This window comes from Phacochoerus africanus, chromosome 2 (assembly GCF_016906955.1).
Source record: "Phacochoerus africanus isolate WHEZ1 chromosome 2, ROS_Pafr_v1, whole genome shotgun sequence".
Taxonomy (NCBI): domain Eukaryota; kingdom Metazoa; phylum Chordata; class Mammalia; order Artiodactyla; family Suidae; genus Phacochoerus; species Phacochoerus africanus.
In genome coordinates, this window is record NC_062545.1 from 124,442,504 (window position 1) to 124,456,091 (window position 13,588).

Genomic DNA, 13,588 nt, shown 5'->3' on the forward strand with positions numbered 1-13,588 from the left:
AGATAAAACAAAACAAAAGAAGCTGTAGTACATATACACAATGGAATATTATACATCCATTAAAAGGAAAGAAATACCGGCTTTTTTAGCAAGATAGATGGACCTAGAAATTATCATGCTAAGTGAAGTCAGTCTGACAGTGAGACACCAACGTCAAATGCTATCACTTACATGTGGAATCTTTTAGATTAGGACACGATGAACTTCTTTGCAGAACAGATACTGACTCACAGATTTTGGAAAACTTACAGTTTCCAAATGGTTGGGAGGTTGGGCGATGCACTGAGGGTTTGGGATAGAAATCCAATAAAATTTGGTTATGATGATTTTTGTACAAACATGAATATAATAATATTCATTGAGTAATTTTTAAAAAAAGTGATGGAAACATCCTGATGAGGGGCAGGGAAGGAGCAGGAACTTCTGGCAAGTAAGGAAAACAATGATGATTATATTTTGGATATTTTAACATAAAATATAATAGTGCTTTGAATAAAGACAAATTCGTCATCCCAAGCATTAGCTAACTATCTACCCTGGAACATAATCCTCGCCACTGCCCCCTTTTTTATAATCAGAAAATAGTCAATACAATAACTAGAAAATGAATTACTTATTCAGAAAAAACATTAGTTTGGAACCCTTCTCCCCAAACTAAGTGAAACTTGGCTCTCCTCTAAGGATATTGCTTCTTGGCCATCCTCTCACCATAGCAAGTTCTTGATGACCTCCTACTCTGCTGTTTCCTTTTTTCTGTCCTGTTCTTATGAGGTTTGTGCCACATTCTCTCATCTTCATGACCTTCACCTATGACTTTTAGTCATCTGCTCCCCACTGAAGACTTCGGCATCTCATTCTACCCCTCACCATCCCAATCCTGCAACACAACCCAGCCCACGGCCCCAGCTTCCTAATTCCTTTCCCTGCAGAGAACTTGACTTTCTTTCTACTTCAGCCATCTGCTTCCATGGCTTTGGCAAACGAAGTAGTGACAAGAGACATTCTTATCACCTGGAAGTTTTGTTATGAAATTTTTGTTTCAAATTTCATATTTTTTACTAAAACTTCCCTGTTTTCCAGTCACAGTTATTTGCCCTCTCTACCCTATAGGCTCCCTCCTGCCTTTCTTTTTCTACACAGCATAGATTCCAGGGTTCATCACTTCACCTGCTCTCTTGACAATATCAACAACTGCTTGATGACATTGTCATTCTCTTGTAACCTCCATCCAAAACAAAACCCAAACCTAGATCAAACACAGGCAACTTAGAGTAGCTGAGGGGAGAAAAATGAATAGCAGACTGGCACTGGTAAATTCCATGGTCTCCAGCTCTAACCAGATCTCAATGCTACGCAGCAAACATTTTGTTTTTCCAGTCATCTCTTCCTCCCTTCTTTGAAAAAGCTATTCCAAACTTTCTGCCTTCTCCTTAAACTTCCAATGTCTCCAACTATCCCCAACAAGAACTTCCTCAACCTTCCATACAAAAAGTATACATTTGCCTATATTGACCTGTATCCTTCTCTTCCCTGCCTTCTGTTAAAAAGAGTCAAAGTAGTCCTCTTCCTTTGCTGTAGATACTGGCCCTTTTGCCTTCTTGGGAATCCTGCTCCATTAAGTCCCTCTCTTCTCAGACTGCTTCTGTCTCACTCTCCCCATGGGCTTTACTGGATTCCTCCCCGCCGCCTCATTTAACCATGCCCAAGCATCTCATATTTTTTAAGGTTATCCATTACTTGCTTCAAAATAAAATAAGTTTGGAGTTCCCACCATGGCACTGGGATCAGTGGAGTCTCTACAACATCAGGATGCAAGTTCAATCCCTGGCGTGGAACAGTGGGTTAAAGGATCCAGCTTTGCCAAAGCTGCAGCATAGGTCACAACTGTGGCTTGGATCTGATACCTGGCCCAGGAACTCCATATGCCATGGGGCAGCCAAAAAAGAATAAATAAGTAAGCAAATAAGTTTTTCTGAGTTGGTAATAATCTAAGATATATTTTGGATATATGGGAGTTCATTACATTATTCCCACTACTTTTTTGAATGTATACACTTTCCATTATAGAAAGTTTTCTTTTTAATTCTTCTTTTATTTGGATTTTTCTCAGTTCTCCATCCCATTTTTCTCCTGATAAAACATATCCATTCTTCAGGTCACCACACTTTTAAAACTGAAGAATTAATGAGTTTCCCTGTATTATTCTAATCAATGTAAAACCAACAAAATTATCCTTGCAGTCTAAAAACATAACATGTAGCACAGAAAAATTGTTTCATCTCTCATGAAAATAATATGAACCACTGGGTTTCAACAAATTTACCATTTTATTTTCTAGTTTTTATTTTTATTTTTGTCCACACCTGAAGCATGTATAAGTTCCCGGGTCAGGGATCAAACCCATACCACAACAGGAGCCAAAGCAGTAACAATACTGGATCCTTAACCTTCTGCACCACCAGGAACTCCCTATAAATTTTTTAAGCGAATGGACAAAATTAGCATTAATAATATGAACTGGGAAAGATGAAAGTATACTATGTTCCTTACGCAAAAACTTATCTTGTTATAACAGATATATGTGCAATATTCTAATTTTTTCAGTTCTCCCAGATAGAGTAACAAAACTATGGCTCTTACCAAAGGAGGAAAAAATAAAGAGAAGAAACTTTTGAAATACCTATTATATTGACTCTTCCTGGTGCTCGAACATAAAACTTGGGAATGGATCCAAACTTAGAATTAAACATCTCCTTTAGCTTCAGCAATCTAAAAACAAAAGTAGAATATTTCACAAGATCCAAATTATAGAAAACTCATAATACACATACACACACATAGATATTTCATATACCTACTGCCATTAACCATCTTTAAAAATAATAAAAGCAAACTCTTTTACTGACATACTTCCTTGAAAACCCCAGGGTAAAACAATACCCTCTAAGTGACACAAGAATAGCTAAGAGTAAAAAAGTTAATAGTGGTGTACACAACAGAAAAAAAAATATTTAGTTTGATTATGAAGAATGCAACTTTCTAATTTCTCAATGATACTCAGAGAAGAATATTTTTATACTAAAAATAAGTAGCATGAAGTAGTGTATCAGTTTTCTAGAACCGCCATAACAAAGTGTCACAAATTAGGTGGCTTAAAAAAACTTAAAAAAACAGCAATTTATAGTCTCTCAGCTCTGAAGGCTAGTAGTGTGAAACCAGAAAGTTGGCAGGGCAATGCTCCTCTAAAACCTATAGGGGAAAATCCTTCCTTCTTTGCCTCTTTTTACTTTCTGGCTTGACCAACAATTCTTGGCATTCCTTAGCTTGTAACTACATCATTCCAATCTCTGCCTATGTCAACACATGGAATTCTCTCTGTGTCTCTATCTGTATCTTTATTTTTCCTTCTTATAAGGACACCAACCCTCCTATACTGTTGGTGGGAATATAAATTGGTGCAACCACTATAGAGAACACTATGAAGGTTCCTTAAAAATTAAATGTAGAACTACCGTATGATCCAGCAATCCCACTCCTGGGCATATATCCATTGAAAACCATAACTCAAAAAGATACATGTACCACACTGTTCATTGAAGTGCTATTTACAATAACCAAGACATGAAAGAGCCTAAATGTCCATCAACAAATGAATGGATTTAGAAGATGTGGAATATATATATTTTTTCAGCCATAAAATAAATGAAATAATGCCATTTGTAGCAACATGGATGGACCTAGAGATTATCATACCAGTAAGTCAAACAGAGAAAAACAAGTATCATATGATATCACCTACATGCGGAATCTAATAAAATGATACAAATGAGCCTATTTGTAAAACAGAAACAAACACAGATTTCAAAATCAAAACAGTTATCGGGAATTCCAGTTATGGCCCAGCAGCAACGAACCCAACTAGTAACCATGAGGATGTGGGTTCAATCCCTGGCTTCACTCAGTGGGTTAAGTATTCAGCATTGCCATGAGCTGTGGTATAGATTGCAGACATTGCTCAGATCCTGAGTTGCTGTGGCTGTGGTGCAGGCCAGCAGCTGTAGCTCCGATTCAACCCCTAGCCTGGGTACTTCCATATGCCACAAGTGCAGCCCTTAAAAAAAAAAAAAAAAATCATGAAACTACTTTGAAATTGAAACAAATTTGAAATTGTAATAAAAAAATCTGACTCCATTTTTTGATGTTTGCTTACAGCTTCTGAACTTCAACTCTCCCTCTTTCCCCTTCTGCCTCACACCAAACAAGCAGATAAAAAAGCCCAGGTGCTCTCATTTTTGTCACTGGCCAAACCACATTACACCAACTCCATCTCCTCACCACCACGAAATCTTAAAGCTAGTCTCCCTTTCTTGCTCTCTCAAGCCATTTCTGGACAGCTTTAGTGGCCTGTTCTGCCCTCCCTAGAAAGCCTCATTATGTGAGTAATATCCTGTTTATGCGGTATTATCAGTCTCAGCCAAATTTTTGGATGGGGGTTCGTCTTGTTTCTATGGAATGACCACAACAAAAATCCTAAAGAAAAGGGATGACTTCCTCAGGAAATATCATTTACAAACTAGATTAATTTCCATAGAAGAAATAAAATCATCAAAGAAACACTCTGTAAATATGCTTGTAAAAAATGTTTTACAAGAGAATTCTACCCAAGGATGAACATCACATAGCCTGCATGCTCCAGAAGTTGTTCCAGAGCACTGAAAAATAAAGAGAAATGATCTAATTCTTGTTATGAAGCAAATGTAACATTGACACCTAAACCAGACAAAGATAGTCCAAGAAAACACAACCTGACTAATGTCACTTGTGAATACTGATGCAGAAGACTTAGTAAAGCATTAGTAAACATAAGGCAGTACCACATTAAGAAAATAATTCTTATCAAGTGGGATTAACTCAATGAATGCAAAGTTGAAAACATTAAGAAGAAAATCCATTAAAATATATATCATATTAAATCTAAGAAGAAAAAATACATGGTATACTACTTGCATAAGTATTTTTAAAAAACTCCAATAAAATTGACTTCCAGAGGTCTTTATCTTAACGTGATTACATACAACTTGGTATGTAATCAAGCTTTAAACACTCTTGAAAGACATAAAATAGACTCAAAGAAATGGAAAAACATCCTTTGTTCTTAAATAAGACGACTCAACATTGTAAGAATTGTTATTCCCAAATTAATTTATAAATTTAATGCAATCTGCCTAAAAAGTACCAACAAACTTTTCTTACAGAGATAAACAAGTTGATGCAAGAAAATCGTGTGGAAAACAAATATGCAGGAATAGTTGGGGTAAACAAGTTGATGCAAGAAAATCATGTGGAGGAGTTCCCGTCGTGGCGCAGTGGTTAAGGAATCCGACTAGGAACCATGAGGTTGCGGGTTCGATCCCTGCCCTTGCTCAGTGGGTTAACGATCCGGCGTTGCCGTGAGCTGTGGTGTAGGTTGCAGACTCGGCTCGGATCCAGCGTTGCTGTGGCTCTGGCGTAGGCTGGCAGCTACAACTCCGATTAGACCCCTAGCCTGGGAACCTCCATATGCCACGGGAACGGCCCAAGAAATGGCAAAAAGACAAAAAAAAAAAAAGAAAGAAAGAAAATCATGTGGAAAACAAATATGCAGGAATAATGGGGAAAACATTAAAAAAGAACAAATCCCCAAGGGAGGAGTAACCCTACCAAACATTAAAACACACACTACAGCCTCTGTAATGAAAACAGTGAGGCACCAGAACATACACAGACAAGAGACTTCAGTAGAATAAAATGTTCAGAAATTTAGTACATGAGGAAAGTCGCATCTCAAATCATGAGACAAAGATGAATTTTTTAATAAATAGAGCTAATACAACTGGTTAAATATTTGGGAAAGATAAAATTAGGTCCCTATCTTACACAAGAATAAACTCTATATGGACCAGGCACTAGAGGAAATATTCGTGAATTTCAGTATAACTCAACATAGGGGAAAGTTTTTCTAACTATGACTCAAAATTCAAAGGCAATTCTTTTAATTTTACAAATTTGACTATACAAAGATTTTTAAAACATTTACATGGCGAAAAAATATCATAACCAAATTCAAAAAAAACTAACAAAATATTTACAACATGTAGCAGATATTTCCTTCACATTAAAAAAAAATAACTCTGAAACCATAAAACTCCTGGAACAGAATATAGGCATAACACTTTGACATAAATCATAGCAATATTTTTTTGGCTCTGTTTCTTAAGACAAAAGAAATAAAAGCAAAGTAAACAAATGGGACCTAATTAAACTTAAAAGCTTTTGCATAGCAAAGGAAACCATCAACAAAATGAAAAGACAATCTACTGAATATGAGAAAATATTTGCAAATCATATGACCAATAAGGGGTTAATGTATAGTTAGTTGATACATACAACCATATACCAAAAAAAAAAAAAATTAGAAAATGGGCAGACCTGAAGTTCCTGTTGTGGCTCAGCGGAAATGAACCTGACTAGCATCCATGAGGATGCCGGTTCAATCCCTGGCCTCACTCAGTGGGTTAAGGATCTGGCGTTGCTGTGAGCTGTGGTGTAGGTCACAGACGCAGCTTGGATCCTGTATTGCTGTGGCTGCAGTGTAGGCTACAGCTCTGATTCGACCCTGGCTTGGGAACTCCCATGTGCTGTGGGTGTGGCCCTAAAAAGATTAAAAGAAAGAAAGAAAGGAAGGAAGGAAGGAAGGAAGGAAGGAAATGGGCAGACCTGAATATTTTTCAAAAGAAGACATACAGATGGGAATTCCCATTGTGGTGCAGCAGAAATGAAATCTGACGAGTATCCCAGAAAATGCGGGTTCAATCCCTGGCCTCACTCGTTGATCAGGGATCCAGCGTTGCTGCAAGCTGTGGTGTAGGTCGAAGATACAGCTTGGATCCTGCGTTGCCATGGCTGCAGTGTAGGCCAGCAGCTGTAGCTCAGATTCGACCCCTAGTCTGGGAACTTTCATATGCCACAGGTGCAGCCCTAAAAGCAAAAAAAGAAGAAGACATACAGATGATCAACAGGCACATGAAAAGATGGTCAACATCACTAATCATCTGAGAAAAGCAAATCAAAACCACAAGATATCACCCCACACCTATCAGAATGGCCATCATTAAAAAGTCTACAAATAAAAATACCAACATTGGTAGAATTTTGATGCAGTGGAATATTACTCAGCCATAATAAAGAATGAAATAATGCCATTTGCAGGAACATACATGAGCCTAGAAATCATATTAAGTGAAGTTAGACGGTGGAAGACAAACATCATATTATATCACTTATATGTGGAATTTTTAAAAAGGATACAAATGAACTTACTTGCAGACTAGAAAGAGACTCACAGACTGAAAAACTTACGGTTACCAAAGGGACAAATCAGGCGAGGGATGGACTGGGGGTTTGGGATTGGTATATGCACACTGTGGTACACTGAAAAACTGGCCAAAAAGGACCTGCTGTCTAGAACAGAGAACTTTACCCAATATTCTGTGGTAATCTATGTGGGAAAAGAATCTGAAAAAGAGGTATAACTGAATCACTTTGTTGTACAGCAGAAATTATCACAACTTTGTAAACAAACTATACTTCAAAAGAACTTTTAAAAATGGGGGGGGGGAAGCAACAAACGTTTGAGAGAATCTGAAGAAAAGGAAACCCTTGTATGCTCTTCATGGGAATGAAAATTGGCGCAGTCACTATGGAAAACAGTAGGGAGGTTCCTCAAAAAATTAAAATACAACTACCATATGATCCAGTAATTCCACTGCTGGGAATATATTCATGAATATATCCATATTCATTTATCCAAATGAAAACACTAATTCAAAAAGATACATGTAATAAACAAATGGGACCTAATTAAACTTTAAAGTTTTTGCTCAGCAAAGGAAAGCATGAACAAAATGAAAAGACAGTCCACAAAATGGGAGAAAATATTTGCAAATGAAGAGATAACAAGGGATTAATCCCCAAAATATACAAACAACTCATACAGCTCAATATAAAAAAAAATCAAAAAATGGGCAGAAGATCTAAACAGATGTTTCTCCAAAGTCATACAGATGGCAAAAAAACATGAAATATGTTCAACAATGCTAATTATTAGATAATGCAAATCAAAACTACTATGAAGTACCAATTTAAAACAGCCAGAGCGCCCATCATCAAAAAGTCTGCAAACAATAAATGCTAGAGAGGGTGTGGAGAAAAGGAAACCCTCTTACACTGTTGGTGGGAATATAATTGGTAAAAACACTATGGAAAACAGTATGCAGGTTCCTTAAAAAAATAAATATAGAATTACCAGCAATATGATCCAGTAATTCCACTACTGGGCATGTATCCAAAGAAAATCATAATTCAAAAAGATACATGCACACCAATGTTTAATTTATTTTCAACACTACTTACAGTATCCCAGACATGAAAGCATCCAAAATATCCACTGACAGAAGAATGGATAAGAAGATGTGAGATATATATATATATATATATATATATATATATATAAAATAGAAGATGTGATATATATATATATATATAATAGAATATTATTCTGCCATAAAAAAAGAATGAACTAATGCCATTTGCAGCAACATGGAAGGAGCTAGAGATTATCATACTGAGTGAAGTAAGTCAGAAAAAAGACAAATATCATATGATAGCACTTATATATGGAATCTTAAAAATGGATACAAATGAACTTATTTGAAAAAGAGAAACACAGACTTTGAAAACAAACTTATGGTCACAAAGGGGACAGGTGGTAGAGGGGAAGAGATGGACTGGGGGTTTGGGATTGGCATATGCACACTGAGGTATATGGAATGACTGGCCAATGGAGACTTGCTTTATAGCACAGAAAAATCTATCCAATATTCTGGGATAATCTATGTGGGAAAAGAATCTGAAAGAGAATGGATGTGTGTACATGCATAACCAAACTGTTTTGTTGTACTGCAGAAATTATCACAACATTGTAAATCAACTTTACTTCGATAAAACTTTTTTAAAAAAATACATGTACCCTCAGTATTCATAGCAGCATTATTTACAATAGCCAAGACATGTAAGCAAACTAAGTATCTGTCAACAGATGAATGGATAAATAAGAAGTGATATAATAATGAGATTGCTTTTCTCTCTCAATCACTCTCTGTATATACACATATATATGCACACACATACATATATACATATATATGTATATATACACACACATATATATGCACACACATACATATATACATATATGTGTATATATATATACACACTCTTTACTTTTACTTCATAATTTGCTATAAAATGTTAAAAATATTCATATCCTTTGCCCACGTGATTCTTCTTTCAGGAGTTTATGCTTATGAAATAATAATGGATATATGGACAAAGTTTCAAGTTGAAAAAATGTTCATGTAACCATTATTTGTAACTGAAAATGCTAAACATCCATGGAACATCATGTACAGATACTATAACACCATTAAAATAGTAATGAAAAGGGGAAAATATATTCCTGCATATTGTTAAGTGAAAAATACAGCTTACACACAGCTTGTAGTATGATAGTGTGTGTGTGTCTGTGTGTCTGTGTGTGTGTTTGTGTGTGTAGTTTGTAATGACTGATAGATATACATCCAAATATATGAAGTGATTTTCTCTGGGTGTTGAGGCTATTGGAGACTGAGCAATTAAAAACTATATCAACTATTCTTACATAAATTCCTTAGAACTTATAATTATAAACATTCTGTTACTTTATTTCATCTTTTTCTAAATAGAAGTAATATATGTGTTTACATATATTTATATAAATGTACATATGTACATTACAAAATGGATTACTTGGTCATTAAAAAGAATGAAATAATGCCATTTGCAGCAACATGGATGGACCTAAAGAATATTGTGGTTAGTGAAAAAGTTACAGAAAAGCAAATACTCTAAGTTATCACTTATATGTGGACTCTAAAAACTAAAATGGGGGTTTAAGAGATACAAACGACTAAAGATCTGACAGTGACATGTCAGAAGGACACATGTACATAAGCTCCCGTTGCCCAAATGAGGGATCAAAATTCCCCCTCACCCACTGAAAAACAGGAAAAATAAACATAAAAAGTAGTTGGACATAATCCCCTTAACAAGGCCCAGAAAATATTACGAGTAAGTTCTGTCAGACCTTAAAGAAAAAAAATCATCTTTTTCTTTCAGAAATGGTTCTAACTATAGAAGCTACAAAAAGACTTCCCATCTCATTTTGGAAGGTAGTATAACCCAGATACTAATACTTAACAAGAATAGCTCCCAAAAGAGACTACTCTCACTTGTAAAAATAGGTACAAAAACTCTAAATAAAATATTGATAAATTTAATCCAATATACATTAGTTTATAATATATGTGACCAGAGTTTATTCCAAGAAGATGAGGGCAGTACCAGGAAACTGTTGATTAAATGTACTATTCCAACAGAATAAAAAGGAAAAACTCTATAACCCCATGATCCTCTCAAATATGCAAAAATAATTGTAAAATTCAATAGCCATACCTGATTTTTAAAAAAATTTTAAATTTAAAAAAAGCTCTTAAGATGCTAGAAAAGAAGAAAATGTCCTCAATTTTTAGGCTACTTGCCAGAAATAGCAAGCATCACATTTGATGACATAAATATTAGAAGCTTTGCCATTAAAATCAGAATCAAGACAAAAGTGCTATCATTCAACACTGTAACGTACTATATAAAATATAAAATGCAACACAACCAAAAATATCATAAAGTTAAAGGAAAATTGCTAAACCAGGAACAATAAAAATAGTATATATAAAACAAGTGGTTTTATCCAAAAATATATACACTCATACAAATACATACAAATAAAAAGAGTTCCTAAAAACTAAGAAATATACAACCTAATAACATCTTTTGCAGAGCCATTTAGCACTATTAAATTTTTCATTTTATTTTTTTAGAAATCATCAAAAAATTTTTTTGTTTTGCTTTTTTAAGGCCACACCCACAGCATATGGAAGTTCCCAGGTTAGGGGTTGAATCAGAGCTGCAGCTGCTGGCCTACACCACAGTCACAGCAACATGGGATCCAAGCCACGTCTGCAAACTACACCACAGCTCACAGGATAGCTGACACACTGAGCAAGACCAGGGTTGAACCTGCATTCTCATGGATACTAGTGGGATTCGGTTCCGTTGTGCCATGACAGGAACTCCCTAGAAACCATCAAAATTTTAAATGCTCATTACCTTGACTCAGATTTCATTTTCATGAATGAGACTAAAAGAACATAAAAATGCTCAAAGATATATGTACAAAGATTTTTTATTGCAGCATTGCTTGTGAGTGAAAAATTGGAAACCTAAAGGTACACTCTGGAGTTCCTGTCATGGCGCAGTGGTTAACGAATCCGACTAGGAACCATGAGGTTGCGGGTTCGGTCCCTGCCCTTGCTCAGTGGGTTAACGATCCGGCGTTGCCATGAGCTGTGGTGTAGGTTGCAGACGCGGCTCGGATCCCGAGTTGCTGTGGCTCTGGAGTAGGCCGGTGGCTGCAGCTCCGATTCGACCTCTAGCCTGGGAACCTCCATATGCCGCGGGAGCGGCCCAAGAAATAGCAAAAAAAAAAAAAAAAAAGACAAAAAAATAAAAATAAAAAAATAAAGGTACACTCTAATAACCGAGTGATTAAATGAATATTGACATTCATACTATGAAATATCCTCAGCACTTAAAATGGGAAATATATCAGTCTGAAATATACCAGAATCTCTAAGAAATATTATTAATAAAAAAGGAAAATTACAGACAACCAAATATTGACTCCAAAATATAATTCCATTTTTATAAAAAAATGTTAACAATGATATTATAAAGATACAATGACACCAAAAGGATACAATAATAATACGAGAATATAAAACAAACCAAACTTCAAAGGGAAGTAAGAATTGGCAGCACACGATAAGAATCAGAAACTGTAATGAGAAAATAAACTGCAGGATTCTCAGGCTTTACTGACTATACTTTTAAATAATCCAAACCTTTCATATTAAGAATGTGATCAAGGGCATTCCCATGTGGCCCAGTGGGTTAAAGATCTGGCATGGTCACTGTTGTACCTTGGGTCACTGCTGTAGCCCAGGTTCGCTCCCTGGCCTGAGAACTTCTGCATGCCTCAGGTGCACCACCAACAAAAAAAGAATGTATTCATACAGCACCATTATTCATAGAACCAAAAGGTGGAAATAACCCAAATGTCAATCAATTATTGAAAGGATAAACAAAATGTGGTATATTGATACAGTGTAGTACTACTGAACCATAAAAGGAATGATGTACTGATAACATATTACAACATGGATGAACCTTGAAACATTATATTAAGTGAAGAAGTCAATCACAAAAAAAGTATACATATCATATGATTCCTTTTATTTGAAAAGTCCAGAATAAGCAAATCTATAGAGATGAAAAGTACATTAGTAGTATCTTAGGGCTTGCAGAGGTTGGGGAGATGATAGCTTAAGGGATACAGGGTTCTTTTAAGGGTGATGAAAATGTTCTAACTTTGATTATCGTGATGGTTGCACAATCCTGTGAATATACCAAAAACTGTTTAATTGTAAACTCTAAGCAAATGACTGTATAGCATGTGAATTATCCATCAATAAACCTGTTAATTAATAATCCAACAATTTAAAGCTTCAAATGCCAAAGATTAGGAAAAGAGACGAGAATGCAAGGAAATTTAGAACAGCAGTTCTAAATGCAAAGAAAGTTAGAAGAGTGGGATTTGAAGTAGTCTTACAATACAGCAAGCAAGCAAAACTGAGATGCAGAAAAGAAAAAATTAGAGCTTCTATTTCCTTTTTTTTTTTTTTTTTTTTTTTTTTCAGAGCTGCACCCATGGCATATGGAAGTTCCCAGACTAGGGGTTGAATCAGAGCTACAGCTATCAGCCTACACCACAGTCACAGCAATGAAGATCCAAGCTACGTTTTCCATCTACACTACAGCTGATGGCAACGCCAGTTCCTTAACCCAATGAACAAGACCAGGGATCCAACCTGCATCTTCATGGATACTAGTCAGGTTAATTACCACTGAGCCATGGTGGGAACTCCCTGGAGCTTCAATTTCTATATGATTTTTTATATAAAAAGAATTTAAAAAGCAATTAAGCTTATTAAAATGTATAACATGGTTCACTAGTGCCTTTACTCCAAGGGTCATGTGTCCTGTGAAGAGGAATCCTGAAGAAGTTCCAAAGAAGACAGTTCATGCATTTCTTTCCCTTTCAGCATATTTTAGCATTTGACCAGTTAGGTAGGTGTATAGATATACTATCTAGATTTAACTGAATGCACCCCTGCTAAAATGGATAAGTAGCTGAAACATTGTCAGAAGCTAATAACTATATTAAGTGAAAAACAAGAAAGTCATAAAGTGCACACTTACCTGACTACTATATTATTTCTTCTGTGACTAAGCACAGAACAGTGAATACTAACAATTAATATTTGTCACATGAATA

The 13,588-nt window shown here is 35.6% G+C and overlaps 1 protein-coding gene across 6 annotated transcripts in view; it reads right to left on the reverse strand.

The window, feature by feature from the left end:
* The window catches only part of GALK2 (galactokinase 2), a 165,139-nt gene that overhangs the window by 134,665 nt on the left and 16,886 nt on the right, over window positions 1-13,588 (reverse strand). For 5 of the 6 annotated variants that reach the window (XM_047766395.1, XM_047766399.1, XM_047766396.1 and 2 more), the window contains one exon: window positions 2,681-2,769. The exons of the other annotated variant lie outside the window; for it this stretch is intronic. In XM_047766395.1, the coding sequence (XP_047622351.1) occupies window positions 2,681-2,769 (89 nt within the window). The remainder of the gene's footprint in view (window positions 1-2,680; window positions 2,770-13,588) is intronic. 6 annotated transcript variants of the gene reach the window in all.